Source organism: Trematomus bernacchii, unplaced genomic scaffold (assembly GCF_902827165.1).
Source record: "Trematomus bernacchii unplaced genomic scaffold, fTreBer1.1, whole genome shotgun sequence".
Taxonomy (NCBI): Eukaryota; Metazoa; Chordata; class Actinopteri; order Perciformes; family Nototheniidae; genus Trematomus; species Trematomus bernacchii.
The window spans coordinates 624300-642929 of record NW_022987602.1 but is presented as its reverse complement, the minus strand read 5'-3'; the positions used below and the strand labels follow the sequence as shown (position 1 = coordinate 642929).

Sequence of the window (18630 nt, the reverse complement as noted above, 5' to 3'; positions counted from 1 at the left end):
AGGAAAAGCAGTCAGATATAGTGCGGTACAGTTTCACAGGTATTCAATTTACAGAAATGTGGCTAACCGATGAAAAACAAAAATAGATAAATATCTATCACCTTGGCGATGGGGAGAGGTGCACATGTAACACTTTCCATCTGTGCTCATAAACCTTAGCAGTGAAGAACTAAACTTGAAGAAACTGAAAAATGAAGGTGTGAATACGACAGATTAATACAAATGACACCTTATTATTCTCTTGTGATAAACTGACATTGTTATTCTGGCTGTTAAATAGGTAAAATATTTCCCCAGTGTCTGAGAAGTTCTATAAATAGAGCCGGTTGTTAAGACTCTCACGTCTCTAAGAATAAGCAGACGTACAACCCCCTCAGTTCAGAACACGCTGAAGCGGAGGCCGTGTTGTGCGTCATCACATTTAAAAACAGTACCCAAAGCACAGGTTTAGAATGCCAAGCATGAATAATTGATTTTCACACGCTGATGTAAGCATCCTGCCGCTGCACAATGCTGCTTTAATAGTCGTGTATTTTAAGTGGCTCTGTGTATTTATAAACAGCTTATAGTGCTTATTATGGACTTAAAAAATCAGGTGAAGTTACTGAACAGATGTGGCATATACAGTTATATTTTCTGTTATTAACTGACCATTTAATGTCAATAAATAATCAATGATTCATTTAGTCTAACAAATATGGAAAAACAGGGACATCTTCACACTGCCTGTTTTTCTTATGTCAACCAGTCCAACGCCCATAGATCTACAGTGCCATAAATCCCACTTTTAAGAGGCAAGGACAATATGTGACATGTTATTCAATGATAACAAATTATCAATATTCAAATTGGATTAGTTTTTAAACTAATATTTTCAGAAAAAACAAAAAGCAAAGACAAAGTTATAGTTGGCTTACTGCAGTCATCTTTTAAATAGGAAACCTGGCTTCTTTAATCAGGATACAGAATTCTTCTTATCCCTCGATAAAAATCTTTTTGAAAACAAATGTATTCTTGGCAACGTGCAGTACATGTGTCAATGAGTGGCTTTACATATATTTATGTGCATGATAAAGAATTCAGTGTGAAAAATGATGTCCGTGACTGCAGAGCAGTGGGATGAAAGGACAGATCATTATAGGTTGTTATGTGTCCTCATCTTCAAAAGGAGGGAACACAGGGATTTGAGCCTTTGAAGACCATTTACACACAATCCTATACAACACACTACAGGAGAGGGAACACCAAAAAGCATTATAGGACCTCTTTAGTTAAAGGGGACCGATCATGCAAAATGCACTTTTGTACGTCTTTTATACATGAATATGTGTCCCCGGTGTTCCAGGGAACTCACCAAGTGTCAGAAAACACAACCCTCTCTATTTTCCTCCATACCCAAATCTCTAAAAAAGGGGCTGCAACGGATCTGATAAAAACTGATCCAGATTTGAACATTTCACTGACGTCAGGACGGTGGCGCTACGGCTATTGGGCCAACTCTCCACCTATCAGGGGAATGTGGGGTTGGGCCACGGCCGGCCATTGCCGCTCGAAAGCGCTGGAGACGCTGTAGTACATATGCCAGGCCTGTAAGTGGCGCTGTAGTCTGCCACAAAAGCAGCGAAGAAGACTTCCCGCGCATGGTTACCATGGTTACCCTTCTGTTTATTCTCCGCTGTGGCTTTTTTTCTCCCTCCCCGAGGCAAGCGTTTGCTCCTGCTGCTGTAATTCAATGCAATCCCTCCCCGTCGAGGCAAGCACTGTAATTCTCTCCGGTTAGTCCACCAGCAGATGACAAACACCCACCTCTACGCCTCTTCCAAGGAACGAGGGGACCGTGCGGCAGAGTTTCAGTTAGGTTTTCTTTCGCCGGTCAAGATGTCCGTTAAAGTTTAAATCTTCCGGACAAAATTAGAAAAGTGCCGGTCAAAGGTCTTCTTTGTTATTTATTGAGCTTTAAAACAAATGAATAACGACTCAATATAATAATAGGCTATAATAAAACACGGAGGACGGAGATCTCCCCCCTCTTCTGACAGCCCAGCAGCTGTTCAGAGCACGCTCCCCTCTCCTGCAGGGGGGCGTGGTCAGATGCAGCTCACAGAATCAGCCCCCTGCAAAAACAGGGCTGGAGAACAGCAAATAGAGCGAAATGAGGCATGGCTAAAATGCATGATCTGTTTGGTATTTTGAAAACAGAAACGTATAAATATACCTTATATAGGTATGGCCCTACAATATATCATTTAAATATAGCATGATAGGTCCACTTTAAAGAACTAATATATTCAAAATGAGGTGGGCGTTTGTCGACTCTTCATAGGGACTCCTTCCTGGCCTGTGGAAATGTAAAAATGTCTAGCATTGAATCTAATCAATGTATCTTAATCTGTCTCTTGTGAGCCCAATAACTTAATGGGTGTGCAATTTATCTAATTAATGGTGTTCCCGGCAGTTATTGATTAACAACAGTAACGTTTCATGAATTCAATTAGTGACATAATTTCAGCCCTTAATAGGGAAAAAATCAATCACTTTAAAACCCAAGAAGCATCAGCACGAGCACAACAAGCACTTCATTTTCCAAAGCCAGATGAAAATGAGACTGCATATCATTACTCAAAAAGTCTTCCACAAAATGATAAAACGCAGTTATATGCTTCTCATAAATCTGCTGTAAAATAATCAACAAATACGGCAATGTCTGTGGTGTTGTTTAACAAGCTTTCCTCTCATTTGTTGTCTTTTCATAGGACCTCTGTCTGCACTGTACAAGGATGTAAATGTGGTCCACCCCTCTCTGCTGAGCTGTGTGGAGCCTCTGGAGAGCCAGCAGGTCCGGGAGCTGCTCAGAAGACTTGGAGTTCACGACCTGGAGCCTCAACAGCTACTGGAGCAGCACATCTACCCTACCATACAGAGCAACAAATGGAAGGTACCATACTGTATAAAATAACTGTCACAATAATTATTTTATGCTCAGTTTACATAACAAGTTTTATGCTTTAAAAACAAGGATCTTTAGGCTCAAATCTAATTTCTGTTTCTTTCTATCTCCCCCTCTTTATTTCATTGTTCTTCACCAGTCAAAGCCTGAAGCAGTGGTGGTGAGTTACCTGGTTTTCATCAAGCTGCATTCCACCTCCAGCCAGGAGTACTCAGACACTGCAGTACCCGTCCTCACCACCAAGGGTCTGCTGTGCCCCGCCAATGAGAGGGTGCACTTCTCTGAAGAGTACGGAAACATCAACCTGCCCAAGAACCTGCCTGGTAAGGAGAAAGTTCTTAATACTGACACAGGTGGAGGCAACAGAGCATGAAGCGTGTACTTCTCCAGCTATTGTTCTGTATTCGTCTTGGCCCGAGAAAGCGAGCTAAAAGACTTGTTCCTTACTGTTCCTAGCTGCCTTTTCTTCCTCGGAAATGTGGACATTACCTGTTTGTTGAGTGGTTTTCATGAGGAACGTTTTTGTGAGGGTCTGCTTCTATTGTTAGGGTCAAAGAGAGCATTATATCCCTTGGAGGATTGAAGAGAGTTTATTGTATAACAGACATTTAAAGGGGACCTATTATGCAAAATCCACTTTTTCATGTCTTTTATACATAAACATGTGTCCCCTACAGAAGAGATTCTGAAAGTTTCAGGAAAAAAGATTCTCTCACTTTTTGTCCTGATCCATTTATATAAAAACTAGGGATGCTCCAATCGATCGGCCGCCGATCGTGATCAGCCGATATTCACTCTCTGCCGATCGATCGGTGCTCTCTATAAAGGCCGATCAGGAGAGCTGATCAGGAGAGCCGATCACATGACGTAAAAATACATGACACTTTTCTCTGTGCACGGCAAAACAAGCTCGCCAAAATGGCTTCACCAGTCTGGCAGTATTTTAAGGTATCCGAAAATGACAATAAAATTGCGGTATGCAACGTGTGTGAAGCAGCTAATACATCCCTAATAAAAACTGAAAATGAGCTGATCAGATTTTGGCCACCTTATGATATAATGATTTGTTGGCTTGTGTAACCATTAGCCAATAACCAACCAAGGTAACCCCCCCCCCCCCTTATCACCTGAATCTCCTCCTAGAGCACCATTGTGTTCTTTGTAACCAAATATCTCTCAGAGGGGCGTGGGGAGGGGCTCCTTATTTTCATCTAAAGTAACAGACAGAGAATCAGCACTTTGGAAACAGGGCTGAAACAGAGGGGATTATGGGACGTTACAATGATCTGTTTGGTATTTGGAGCCAAACACTTCGGAGACATGTTTTGTATATATCTGAGACCTATAATATATTGATGAAAAACAATAGGGGACCTTTAAGATGCTATCTCAGCTGATCACACTTGTTTCTTCATGTTTCAGTAAAGTTGAAAATACAAGGTAGAGTTTAGTTGATCTTACTAAATACAGTTGGAACTTAATGCTGCTTCTCCATGTTTAGTTATCACTGACAGAAAGCAGACCCTTCCCAGAAGGCCTGAGAGTTCTGGATAGTTCATAATGTTGCAGGAGGTCAGAAATGTATTTTAGCCCTAAACCATTATATAAGTCGATTAAGTAAATCCAATATGTTATATTTTGTGTGATTTTATGTGAGATTTGATTTATTACCCTTCGTTAGCCTCATTTGAAGATTAACTGGTATAAAAAAATAAACATTGCAATGCTTTTTCATATTTATTTCCCATCTATTTTGTCTCCTATGTGCCATGTGTCCTATAAAGTAGTCCCTTCTTTGTCCTCCTGTTTATCCGTCTACTTCTGCTCCACCAGGCTGTGATTGGGTGTTGCTGAGCCCCTGCTATGTGCAGACAGACGGCGATGTAGCAGGCTGGAGAGAGCTGTTCAGCACACTGGGGATCCGAGACGGTCTCATCATCCGCAAAGAGCGACAAACCCTCACTGCTAAAGAACTGGTGAGGAGGACATCCCTGAACTATTATCTCACCAATTTAGGAATCAAAATCCACTCATGCTGCAGAAATGCGATGATACTGGCTCAAAAAGAGCAGGCCGAGGTCCTGACAGCCCCACCTGTGAGAGCAGATGATAAAGGACAATGCATGTGTTGCGAAAGGACACAATATTTACTGGTTGCACAGACACCAACTGTTACTCGTCATGGTGAAACAGATTAAAGGATGAAGATATGAATCATTGTGAGTCACACTAGGACTAGAGAGACAATGGCTGCTTTCAGGATGAGCAGGGAAAGCAGGTGACTGATGGGACCCATCGAACATTCCTGCTGCCTCTTTTAGCCCAGGCTACAGCAAGCAGGGATAGCATGTGGATTTGTCACGATACCTCTGTCATTGTGTGACTTATCCTTCATAAAATATGTTTTTATTATCCTGGTGTCATGGGGAATTAACTGTAATACTTCATATTCATTTCAAATGATGATAAACTCTCCTCTCTTAACCCCCCCAAACCAGGCTTCCAGTCCATGGTCTGTGGAAAGTGCAATGTGGCACCAGAAGCCAGGAGAGGGCTTTGTGCTCGATGACTACCCCTGTGAGGAGTTTTATGCCCTGGCTTCCGCCCAGCTGCCCGAACACCTCCTGCTGCAGCAGAGGATGGCCCTGATGAAGCTGCTGGCGACAAACTGGGATACAGGGTAACACACACACACACACAGAACACACACACACACACACAGAACACACACACACACACACACAGAACACACACACAGAAGACACCCTCACTGCTATAGTCCTTTATGTTTGTTCTGTCAAGTGTCCCATTTGAAAAGCAGGTAGTTTGTTTTAGGACACCTAATGGCTAGAGATAATGGCTTTGGCTTTAGTCAGGTGATAATCCCCATAAATCCTGCTAGGACTAGTGGCCTGTGTCCACATAGTGCCATTTTCTGAGCCAGGTGTCTTTTTTCAATTGTTTCAATGAGGAAAAAGAAAAGTGCTTTACCCTGTGTCTTATTTCTTAGCGTTGCTGTTTTTGTGCAGATGCTCCAAGCCCTTTTTATTTGAAAACATTTCATCCTTTCTGAAAACCACAGTAACGTGAAGTGGAGACATTGTTATACCGTGAAATGTCACACATCAGTTGTTTGACATTGAGAGAGACATCAGTCTGGGGATTGCGTTCTCTTAATTGAGTTGCTCTCACCTCTGTCCCCTCTTGTGAGTTACTAGTATAGATGTGTGTGAGTAGAGGACAGCAATTCAGATAAGGAGGTCAACCAAGCTTGCATACTCATACTGGTAAACAGTGCAAGTACAGAAGTTAGAGATGAATGAGGCTGTGAGACCCTTCTATTCAACCTTTTTTTTTGGATGAACACTGTTTTTGCAATAGTAGGGCTGTAGTGCTAAACAGAGGGCTTCTGTATAGTGACTTTATAAAAGATCATTTCTGTTGCTGTTTATTCCTGGCTGGGTTTCTCTTTCAAAACAGAGCTGCAGGTTTCACAGCTTTTTTTCCAAGGTGTTTGATTTTAGATGCAACTCTTTTTTACGAAAATGTGACTGTTTTGCCTGAAAATAAGCCAGAATGACTAAATATTCCCCAACATGTCATTAGATATATTTAAGAAGACTGGTTGTAAGAAAATAGGGCCTTTCAGGTGTTCGTCCCAGCACTGAGACTAGAAGGGCTAGAAGGGAGAAATAAGCTGCAAACATTACAGCAACATTATTTGTAACTATTTTGAAATTGAAAGAACCTTGTATTGTTAAAAAAAAGATCTATACATCCATCATCTTAATTCCTACTTTTACTTAAAAGGTAACACTGTATAAAATAAAATACACTTTTTTAAAACAGCTCTGTAAGCCATGTTGAGCCATCTATTACACTGGTTAGTTAGACACAAGTTGAAGCGCAGATAAGGATTTCTCAGTGCATTTAACTCTGATGCTGCTGAGGGCTCTTTGATCTGCACAGGAATGTACAGTAGGTCACATAGTCCTGCCACTTTGTTGTATTGTCACAAGTGACACCAAGATCACTGAACTACAACACAAGAGGCTATAATCCATGCATTGTAGTCATAGGATCAGGAGTGACATGACCTCTTTATCATGTACATTTTCATCGTTTGCTGAATGTGATTGGAGAGTTATGTATTATTCTACTTCAGATTTGACTTACAATCACTTTTCTTCTAGACACCGCTACTCTCAGTACGTCAAAGCTCAGGTTCTAGACAGTGACGGACACCCAGTCAAAAGCACCAAGTCCTCCTTCTACCACTTCCTGTGTAACCTCGAATGGGTTCCAGCCTATCGCCCGCTGGAAGGAGACCAGAAAGACAGAAAGTACCTCCGTCCAAACTCCGTCTACTTGGCCTCACCTGAGATCATCCGCCTGCTGGGCACCCACGTCTGTTATGTGGAAATGGACCCCAGCGAGTTCAGCAGAACTCTCGGTAAAAATGTGTTCATCATCACATTTTTGTTTATCCTATAATTGGTTATATTGAGAAAGTTACCTAGTAAAATATCTGTCTTTTCCTCTCTTTTAGGAATGAGACAAAGCATCTCAGAGGATGATCTGATAAACTACCTGAAGAAATGGTGTGTCAAAGATCAGGAGGATGGCCAGGATTTGGAGGGGGCGGATTTCACTTCAACTGTGGAGCACATCCACAACGTCTACACCTATCTGCATGAGAACTGTAACCCGAACAAGCTGAAGGAGCTGTTCCAGCACAACCCCGCTGTATTTATGGAACACAACAAGTAAATCCTCAGTTGTTTCGTCGTACTTTATCAGGTTAATGCCAACATTTTGTCATCTGAAACCATACATTAAATTGCGTCCCCAGGCGAAATGATGGCTGGTGTTCCGGGCGTTTCTACCACCTGAAGGATGTGTGCTGGAGTGACCCCACAGGGATGTTCCAACGCTACAGACCGCTGACTCAGGGGCCAGACAGCCCTGTGCAGCAGCCCAACGTCCTGGGACCCTTCTACAACCCGCTGGAGGGCATGAAACCCTTCTTCACCAGGGTAAACTCACATCATGTACCTATGTATAGAATGTTTGTTGACTCCACTGGTTTTCAGCGCCCTATTTGCAGAGAACCAGGGAATTTTATGTGATTTAAGTCTTTTATGTTTACTAACTATATACTATACCCATAATTTGATGTGAAGGCTCTGGGTAACATCAGCTCATGTGAAAAAAATATGCTATATATTATTTATATATTTTTTTATATTATATTATATAGGCCTATTTATGTTTAAATAATATTAAGAAAACTGTGTAGTGAGATTAGCCTCCTAAGATTGCACAAAAGAGTTGTAAAATGTATTTATTATAATATGATCATCTTTCTATATTTTAATAGAAAAAGGCAGAAAAAAATGTGCAAAGAAAACAAAAATGTATCAAATTGATCACGAAGAAATAAAAAATTATGTTTGTATCAAAGTTTAAGTCAGTTCTCAAAATATTAAGTGTAATAAAAGCGTAACGACAATATATTTGTTATAAACAAACAATATCCTGTGTAGCTGTTTAGCTTATAATGATATTACTAGAGTTTGTGTACTATTTCGTTTTTCAGACATTCATATGGTAATTGCAGGGTTTTGGGAGTTTAAGGGGAAAATGTTTTTTATGCTAGTTTAATAAAACACCAGAACCAAATTTAAGACCAAAATACACCTTCATCATCTTTGATGACATATCTTATGTTCAGCTGCTGAATGTGGATCTCAGTCCCAACATGAAGCAGTATGTGGGTCTGTTGGAAGTGATCTGTTCATCATCTCCCATCCCAACTGCTGAGGTGCTACAGGATGTGTCAGTGCTCTATGCCAGACTTGGTAAGGACTTTTAAATATCTCTGTCTCTGTCCAGTGACTCGCACTGTATGACTCACACATGTATTTACTCTTAATGCCCCAACTGTCTGCAGCTCATAATGAAATATAATATAATATCTTTCTGCTTTTAACAGCTCAGAAGTGTAAAATTCAAGTGTCTAGTGACCCGGAAAACACCCCTCAGTCCCAGCTCAATGATAGGTACTGCTCCACGTTGAAGGGTGAGTAATGCATACACGTTCATGTTGCAAATCCACCCCTGTACCGTTGTTGATATGTGTCATTGTATTGGCCTGAGTATATACTGGCTTTCAAACTGTGTGTAAGTGAGGATGCAGATGGTGAGGCAAAGACACTGCATGAGGTGTAACCCTAACCTAACCCGAAACATCCATAAATCTGCTTAGAAATCATAGACCTAAAATGGCCCATATGGTTCAATCAGCTTATAGTATGTTCAACTTAAAAGCATAAGCTAAATCATTTTTGATTACCCTTTTGGGTTATGAGTTGTGAACAACTAGTCAGGATTCTCTGGTGAAGCATTCTCTGCTTGTTAGTCCGTGGCTGACATTAACATTGATACCTATACATATTCATAAACTTAAACGGTATGTTAACATCGTCATTACCAAGATAATGGTTGGGTAGAAGTTTCTGACCTTAAATATTTCTCAAATATTGAAAAATAATATCATAAGGAAATAAAGGCATTCAACAACTCATAACCGTGCACCTGCGATGATTCTGGAGGAGTAGATGTCATCTGGAAAAGACTCTAGAGACTAATGCCTTCAACTGACAGTGGTTGTCCTTTCCACCCGTGTTCAGGTATGGTTTCCGATAAAAGGGTCTTCCCCACCAAGGATAACAGCTGGGTGAGCCTGGCATGCAAACCCATGATTGCTGACAACCGAGAGGTGGAAAAGATCTTCAAACCTCACAAGCAGGTCTGTCTGCTCAACCTGCCTCCAGCAGAGAAGAAGATGGCTCCCGGGACCAAGGCTGGGAAGTTTGGTACTGTTCAGAGTATATTTGTCAATGTTAGCATTGTACTTCATGACATTTCACCAAACCCAGACTGGAGAATAAGACTTGTGTTGTATTTGTTTGCCTCCCAGGTCAGACAGTTCCAGGTGAAAGAGCTAACACCACATTTAAATTCAACGAGATGGACCGACTTTTGTTTCTGGAGATCTGTGGGATCCGTCTGCTGTCCCAGTGTGTGACGACTGAGCCTCAGACGGAGAACCTGAGACCCTGCCCGCCCATGCAGTCCATGGTGCACTTTGTGATACCCTACATCCAGAGGTTCCTGTACCACCACGACGAGCTGGCTGAACTCTACCCAGATCTGATCGCCAACAACATTGGACAGAAAATCAAGAGACTTTCCTTTGGACAGGTGAGAAAGTCACACCTAGCTTTAGAGCTGTAACACCTGGAGGTGGTTCCATATGTGGTTTGTTTACTAAAAGGAGCCCTATTATGCTTTTTATTCGGTAAACCCTTCCTGTAGTGTGTTATACGATTTATTATGATGCACATGCTTACCCATGCTTGTAATCCCCTACAAAATTGGTAAGCGTACTTCCTGTATTTCCTTTTTGTTTTCATTTAGGCTACTTTTGTAAAAAAAATAAAAAACAGTGTTTGCTTTTCAATTCATGTATTAAACTCCATTTATGAATCCACAGAAAGTAATAAGGTTAGATGACTTAAACACAGTAACCCTCCCAACCCTGCCTTCCTGTCCACAGGTGGGCAAGCTGTACATCCTCTACCAGCTGGATGTGGTTGACAGTGAGGAGCCGGTGGTGGAGCTGGTGGATGTGATCTGTCTGCTGAAGGACGAGAAGGAGCTCTACATCCAGAAAGATCACCTCTCAGCCAAGCTGGACATCTGCAGGTGTGTGTGGAAAGAAATGCCAACTCTCCCTAACAAATGCACTTTCCCACATCAATATAAGCACATCAATATTCACAATATTCACACTTCTGACATACTTACAACGTATTTACATATAATTGTACATTTCCCAACAACTATACACAGATACAATGCTTATTCCTGTTAGGTTCTCTGCATATGTTTGGGGTAAAGGTCAAAGTGTTTGTACAGTTGCGCTGAATCAACCTTTATTTTAAAAATGTAAAAGTTGGCATTTACATTTTCGATGTGATTCACAATCGTTTCACTTTTCTTTAAATAAGTTCTTAACTAAAATGAAATGTATTTTATTAGTAAAATGCTTAGAAAACAATATTTGACCAATAAGAAATTAAGATAGAGACAAGTTTTGTCTTTTATTAAAGGGGACCTATCATGCAAAATGCACTTTTGTACGTCTTTTATACATGAATATGTGTCCCCGGTGTTCCAGGGAACTCACCAAGTGTCAGAAAACACAACCCTCTCTATTTTCTAAAATTAGAAAAGTGCCGGTCAAAGGTCTTCTTTGTTTATTTATTGAGCTTTAAAACAAATGAATAACGACTCTATATAATAAAACACGGAGGATGGAGATCTCTTTTTCTCCCCCTCTTCTGACAGCCCAGCAGCTGATCAGAGCACGTCTCCCCTCTCCTGCAGGGGGGCGTGGTCAGCAGAATCAGACCCGTAGACAGCAAACAGCACATAGAGCGAAATGAGGCATGGCTAAAATGCATGATCTGTTTGGTATTTTGAAAACAGAAACGTATAAATATACCTTATATAGGTATGGCCCTACAATATATCATTTAAATATAGCATGATAGGTCCACTTTAAGTACCAAAAGTCCTGCTGGCACTAGTATATGATAATACATTCAATATGGAAACAATACAAACGCTGATAAAATATGACAGAGACAGTCAAACAAACCTTATTAAGCAAATCGGGTATATATCTTTCAGATGTGATTCATCATTTTTTCTTTTTTTTTCAATATAAAAATCTGTATTGTCTTTAGCTTCTGACTTAGCCCTTGGACACTGGGTCGTTTCTTTCTATGCATGAAATTGACAGTTAGGAGTATCAGCAGAAATCCTGGACTGAAGTAAAGACTATACAAAGTTAGTTTGTAAATGTTACCCAGTCTTTCATTTCATTTCATTTTGATTTGTTCCGTTCATGGTATACACAATTAATGTATAACAATGATGTCTCTATAAACACACCATACCCGAAAGGAGCAGGGAGAAGAGAATAATCGTATATATTACCGGCCCCTTTCTCAACATAAATAAATACATAGAAATAGATGGTCTGTCCTTCATATTTACTTATTCACAGCCAATCATAACAGTATCGTAGGAAAATAAGAGAAACGTAGAAGGGGGAATAAGTCTGATAATTTATATGTATTCCTGTGTGTGTGTGTGTGTGTGTGTGTGTGTGTGTGTGTGTGTGTGTGTGTGTGTGTGTGTGTGTGTGTGTGTGTGTGTGTGTGTGTGTGTGTGTGTGTGTGTGTGTGTGTGTGTGTGTGTGTGTGTGTGTGTGTGTGTGTGTGTGTGTGTGTGTGTGTGTGTGTGTGTGTGTGTGTGTGTGTGTGTGTGTGTGTGTGTGTGTGTGTGTGTGTGTGTGTGTTTCAGGGAGCTGGTGAAACTGTTCTGCACAGAGAGCAGCCACAGAAAAGAGCTGATGCATTTCCTGAGCGGCCTGATAACCTCTCTCGATGTGAGTGATAAATGATCCCTCCTCACATTGATCACTAATCCACAGCCAGTGATGTTGCTCCTCGCTTGCTCACGGCCTTTCATCCTGTCATCTTTCCTGTCACACACACACACACACACACACACACACACACACACACACACACACACACACACACACACACACACACACACACACACACACACTCCTAGCACCACAGAGCTGACTGTAGCTAGAAAAATCGGCCATTTCCCTGGAGGGAGTAACGTTTACATTACATGGCCATTTGCTCTCATCTCTGTAGAGCGGTACATCAGCAGTGTGGAATATCTTATGTGTGTTGTTTTGTGCAGCAGCAGAACTGGGTTGCAATATAAAATCAATAATACATTCTAGATATAAAACAGTGTGTCTGGATTAACCAAAGTAAATAAACTGGCATTTCTGACTGATATTGGATAAGATTCTGAATCATGCATTCCTGATACTCTTGAGTATATAGGGGAACTGGCGTCCAGATCTTCCTCTTAACTCAATATATCTGCTTATATTTTTCCAGGGAATTGATCAAACAGTTAATGGCAGCAGATGTTTATCAGGTCAGAGATGTCTCTGAAGCATCAGGGTTGGGAACATCTGCCAATTCGTTTATTGGCAAGAGAATCTGAGACGAGAAACCCAAATCTGCTCAGCTCTGATCCTTACTCAGCAGATCTTTTAGTAAATCCTGACTGGATCCGTACTGCATGTTAATCCTCAGTTTGTGTATGTCTGACTAAAAGTCACTATCAAAGTGTGATGCTTTATATATCTCTTCTTATACAGCATTAAGAAAGACTTCAATACAAAAACAGTGATATGTCCTACATCAAGATAAGATACAAATGTTGCTGGAGAGTGTCAGTCATTATTGTGTTTGTGTCTGCAGGACGAAAGATCTCTGAAGAGATACTTGGCCAAGGAGGACATCAGAGAGCTGCCCAGTGAGGAGGAGCTGTGGGAGGTGCCCGAGCCCCCCAAACCAGAGATTATCCTGGAAAGAGGTACACTCACAATATAGCCATCACTGCACTAAAAGCAAGGAAGGATAAACAAAATAATATTCTATTACAAATTACAAGTTCATTCTTATGCTAATCCTTTTATGCTTTTTGTGGTTTTCCCTCTCCTGTAGTGTGTTATATGCGTAGGTTTTAGTGCATGTAAACGGTCTACAAAGGCTAAAGTCCCTGTGTTCCCTCCAGAGGGACTTTCTCTCATCACATCACTATGTAACACTAGGGTTTTATTGGCTAGCGAGCCTCCAACACATTGAACGTGATAGGTTAAGGGGTGGGACATCTCTTAGCAGTTGACAAATCAAAACAGAGCCGGCCAGCTAACCAATCAGAGCAGACTGGGCTCTGGTTTCAGACAGAGGGTGAAAAGAGGTGCTGCAGTATGAGAAAGATAAAGAGCTTTTTGAACATTAAAGCATGTATATAATGAAGGGGTTCTTTGCCACAGAGAAATAAGAAATATCAAGCTTTCAATACTACACTGCAAATCTATTAGAGTGAAATATAAACGTTATGGGTGAGATTTTAAAGATTAATGTCTTCAGTAGAAGCAGAAATATCCATTAATGTATTTAATTTACAGGCGATTATTGTTTTGTTGGAGTTCAATTTCCCATTTATATATACAGACCATTATTAAGTGTTGACAATGTTCTGAAGATAAAGAGGAGAATACATAAGTGTGGTGCAGAACATCATGCTGCTCTGTGCTATATCTGGAGCATGAGATGAATCCCAACAAGACTTCCTCTCTGTCTCTGTTAGTCAAATCTCACATCTGCAATTCTCTCTGTGACACGCGTCCCAATTCCCATTATCATTTCATAACATTCAAAGTGTGTCTCTCCTCAGTCGCAGCCCTGCCCAAACACACACACACACACACACACACACACACACACACACACACACACACACACACACACACACTCAGAGATAGATAACTGCCGTCACATATGCTAATTCAGGTTTATTCACTGTTGTGTGCGGTGACATAAAAGAGCAGCTGTTGCCAGGGCTCAAAGAGCGAGGGAAGCAGATCCCTCGCTGCAGCAAAGAGCACACACACACACACACACACACACACACACACACACACACACACACACACACACACACACACACACACACACACACACAGGGATTAATATGATCAAAGGACTTCTTTACGGCACTGAACCAGGCTAATATGATCGGTGCTTTACAACTTTCTTCTAGTCTTATACTCCTTAGGTTTTAATGCCCTAAAAATGTTGTTTTTACAGTGCCATCAAGGAGTTACTCCTCCATGAGTTCCACAGAGGAGCCCCCTCGCCCCCCACAGGAGGATGGGGAGCCAACGCTGGCTTGCTGGCCCCCTAGAGCATCTTTACAGAGCACTGGAGGCAGCCGCACTGGTACTGGGAGAAGCATGCTTGTTTAGGCATTCTTTCAAATGGGAACGTACATTTCTAATGTCCTGTATGTACCAACAGGTCAGACAGACAACGGTGTGGTGGATGCAGTCATGAAGATGTGGCCCCCTCCCGCTGGGCCTAAAGACAGGGACCCAGAACTGGACAGAGGAAGCAGCCATGGCCCCCCCAAGAGTCCCAGCAGCTACGAGGACAACCAGTCCCAGAGGAGCATCAGCAGACTGTCAGACCAGCCCGGCCCCCAGAGGGTCCTCAGCCCATCAGGCCACCCTCACCCTGCTGCTGGGACCCCCAACACACTCCCACCTTCAGGTGAAACACCCAACACCTTCTGTCTCTTACTGGCAGCATGCATACTGTTTCAAGTGACTTGGGAAACCCTGCTCATATAATCATCACAGAAGAATGTTTTACATAAAGGCTGCACTATTTATAATGGATCCTACTCTGTCTGATCTAAAGGCAAGGATTTAAATCACATCATAACGAGATCAAAATCAAACTGGTGAGAATGATCTTGGGTGGGTTGCATTTTTTGTTATTGGTTATTACAAAAGTTACAAAGTAATAAGCTATGAATTGCATATTGGGTTATATGTTAATATTTTTCATTTTATCAATCCATTAGACTGGGTTCAGGCAGGGCGACACAATATGGAACAATGAACTAATTGTATATTTTGACTAATATTGCAATTGTTATATTTTATATATATTTATTTAGTATAGGGAACTTACATTTTTTTTAAACATTATTGTTCAAAAACCGGAAAAGGATATTTCTATTAAGTCTTTAGAATATCATTTGTAGACAATAAATAACAGAATTAAATGTTCACATGTTTTTTCCCTTACCAAATATTGGTATATTGCACTAGTCCATATTGCGGACACTTGGATTAATAGTGCAGCCTTGGGTCAAGCTGCCCACATGCTCCATCGGTCAGTTACCCATGGTGTTCCCTACAGGGGTTAATACATCTTTACGATCATGTGTTTTTAGTTGTTACAAACCACAACATTGGACATTTTCAAGAAATAAAAACACACAACTCTCACTCACTTTTCTATAAAAGATCATTTGATTAAGTGTATAGGTAACTAATAAACATTTGATACACATATTTGTATTCCTCTACAAAGAGTCAAAGGACCCTCCCCAAACATGAAAAAGATTAACATTGAACACTGTGTGTGGAGCTGAAGAGGAAGAATGCTTGCAAGATCCACAAGTTAAAGAGCCAAAGAGTGATGTAATATATGAGGGTGGTTGTTTGTGGGAGGTGTGGGTGTATCTGCTCAGCTTCATTCTGCCTGTCCTGTGCTCAAGTCTTCCATTTGGTGTCGTCTGTCACCTACAGAGCGCAGCCAGCAGAGTGAGGCAAGCCTGGCTGCTCCCAGACCAGCACCAAGTCTTCAATCTGCACCGCCTGCTGAGACAGCCAACCAGCAGCCTGCTCCAAACAGCCTGTAGGCCTCTTACCCTCGTCCCAAAGCATTTACATAGAAAACTAATGTTGATTTCTGCTGTTAATCCCAAATGTCTCCTTGTTCTTTTTCCTCTTTCCTCTCTAAATGGACTCCATAAGTGCTGTCCCTGACGCTGTGGTGCTCCCCAGCATGTTCCAGGGGGCTGCAGAGTCCCAGCGTCCCCCTCTGAACCTGGACTTCCCCCTCTGGAACAAACTGCAGCCTCCTCATGCCACCCTGGAGGACATGGAGCTCACCTGCCAGAGACCCACCACCGTCAGTATATACACTTGTAGTGGTTAGACAAAACCCCTACAAAGGGTCCCTAAAGGGGAACCTTAAAGCACATGCCCCTCTTAACCAGTTCACTGTTTCTCATTTCACACATTTGAGCAAACACATCTCTTTAAATGCAGAACAAAATCATATATTCAACAGTTCAAATGACCAGTCAGTCCCACGTGAGTGAAGGTGTGTTTGCAGTATATAGTTCCTTAAAAATAGTCAAACTAAATGATATAATCTCCAAAACTCCGTGGCAGGCTTTTCTGCATAGTCCACTCTTAATCTAAATCAATAATCCACTTCATGTGCACGTTACACGTGCTGCTTATTCACCTTTTAGTGTTTAAAACACTAGATTAGACTTTTCCTGAATGAGTAGGCTTTGAATACACTGCATCCAACATTTCAACATGTCACAACATTTCACTTCCTCCCAAAAATAAGATAGAATATAGTCAATAGAAAGAAAAAAGAAAAGAAATGTCAGACATAAAGAAATGTATTTGAAACACTAATAATAAATCAGCAGTTAAAGAACAACAGGGTAGATGAAAAATGGTTGTCATCAAATAATATTGCATCCCCACTCATACTCACCCAGCCCCCCAACACCAACCCTCTTTACTCACACTCACACACACACACACACACACTCACTGTTGACCTGATTTTCTAAACTGTGCTCTGCTCCCGTAGGTGGTGTTATCTGAAGACCCGGTGGACGCGTCAGCCATCGGAGAGTGGGGGGAGCAGCTGGTCAACTCCTTCCTGTGCCACTGGAGAGACAGCGCGGACCCCGGGCGCCCCGCACACATCCTGTGGTGCAACGACAGCGGAGAGAGCGGGACGCCCTACGACTTCAAGCTCACGTTCGGACCTGAAGGGGGCCCGGTGGTGGTGTACGTGGAGGTGAAGTCGACTATAAAGAAAGAGAAGTCGTTCATCAACCTCTCCGCCAACGAGCTGGACTTCGCACTGAAAGAGAAGGAGCGCTATCACATCTTCAGAGTGTACAGCGCCGGGGACGCTCACAACGTGCGCCTGTGTCGCATTCAGAACCTGGCGCAGCACCTCCACACTAAAGACCTGTCCCTTTACCTGTTTGTATAAGTCCTTTTAATGTTTGTGGAGATATTTGCACTATACCAACTTACACCACAAGCACAGGCTAGCGTGTACTCACAGTTGATCCTTATTGCACTGATAGTGTTTGTTTTAATGTTCCTATGCCACTATCTCTTGTAGGTTTTTTATTTTCCTAGCTAATGAGAAAAACAAGTGCCCATTCCTTTTTCTTTCTGTCCAAAATATTTTTTTAACTGTTTTAAAAATGTACTATTTTAAAGTGGACATACTGAATGTTTTTATTCCTTTTTAATGACCTCACTTTACTCTAGCATTCCTTTAGAATAAAATCCTTTTTCTGGAACCTGACTCATTTAGTTTTTATTCCTCAGAGAGGACATATTGTGGTTATTTTCAGGTTCATATTTGTGTGTAGTGTCTCTACTGGGACATGTCTCCATGCTTTAATGTTCAAAAAGCTCTTTATCTTTCTCATACTGCCTGTGCTGCAGCACCTCTTTTCACCCTCTGTCTGAAACCAGAGCCCAGTCTGCTCTGATTGGTTAGCTGGCCAGCTCTGTTGTGATTGGTCAACCTTTTAGAGATGTTCTCTCTAAAAGGGTACAATGTGTTTGAGTCCTAGCAATTGGAAGCGCAAGTGTTACATAATGATGTCACTATGTCATGGAAGTAAGCAAAGGAGAGAAACTCCCTCTGGAGGGAATTTTGGGGGGATTTGAGCCTTTGCAGACCATTTACATCCACTCAAACCTACATATAACATATAACACAACACAGGAGAGGGAAAACCATCAAAAGCATAATAGGGCCTCTTTAAATAGGCTTACAGGCGCTTCTAGTACTTCATTAGTAATGAGGGGTTCTGTC

The 18630-nt window shown here is 41.6% G+C and overlaps 1 protein-coding gene across 5 annotated transcripts in view; it reads left to right on the top strand.

Annotated features, from left to right (window-relative positions):
• The window catches only part of wu:fj29h11 (protein NO VEIN), a 47714-nt gene extending 29608 nt beyond the window's left edge, over positions 1–18106 (top strand). For all 5 annotated transcript variants that reach the window (XM_034130751.1, XM_034130754.1, XM_034130753.1 and 2 more), the window contains 19 exons: positions 2754–2935; positions 3087–3270; positions 4781–4923; positions 5446–5627; positions 7141–7400; positions 7497–7713; positions 7800–7983; positions 8682–8808; positions 8943–9029; positions 9640–9825; positions 9930–10213; positions 10569–10717; positions 12386–12470; positions 13378–13492; positions 14773–14904; positions 14983–15234; positions 16284–16392; positions 16512–16668; positions 17374–18106. In XM_034130751.1, coding sequence (XP_033986642.1) covers positions 2754–2935; positions 3087–3270; positions 4781–4923; positions 5446–5627; positions 7141–7400; positions 7497–7713; positions 7800–7983; positions 8682–8808; positions 8943–9029; positions 9640–9825; positions 9930–10213; positions 10569–10717; positions 12386–12470; positions 13378–13492; positions 14773–14904; positions 14983–15234; positions 16284–16392; positions 16512–16668; positions 17374–17787 — 3449 coding nt within the window. In that variant the 3' untranslated portion in view covers positions 17788–18106. The remainder of the gene's footprint in view (positions 1–2753; positions 2936–3086; positions 3271–4780; positions 4924–5445; positions 5628–7140; positions 7401–7496; positions 7714–7799; positions 7984–8681; positions 8809–8942; positions 9030–9639; positions 9826–9929; positions 10214–10568; positions 10718–12385; positions 12471–13377; positions 13493–14772; positions 14905–14982; positions 15235–16283; positions 16393–16511; positions 16669–17373) is intronic.
• Positions 18107–18630: the final 524 nt, after the last annotated feature.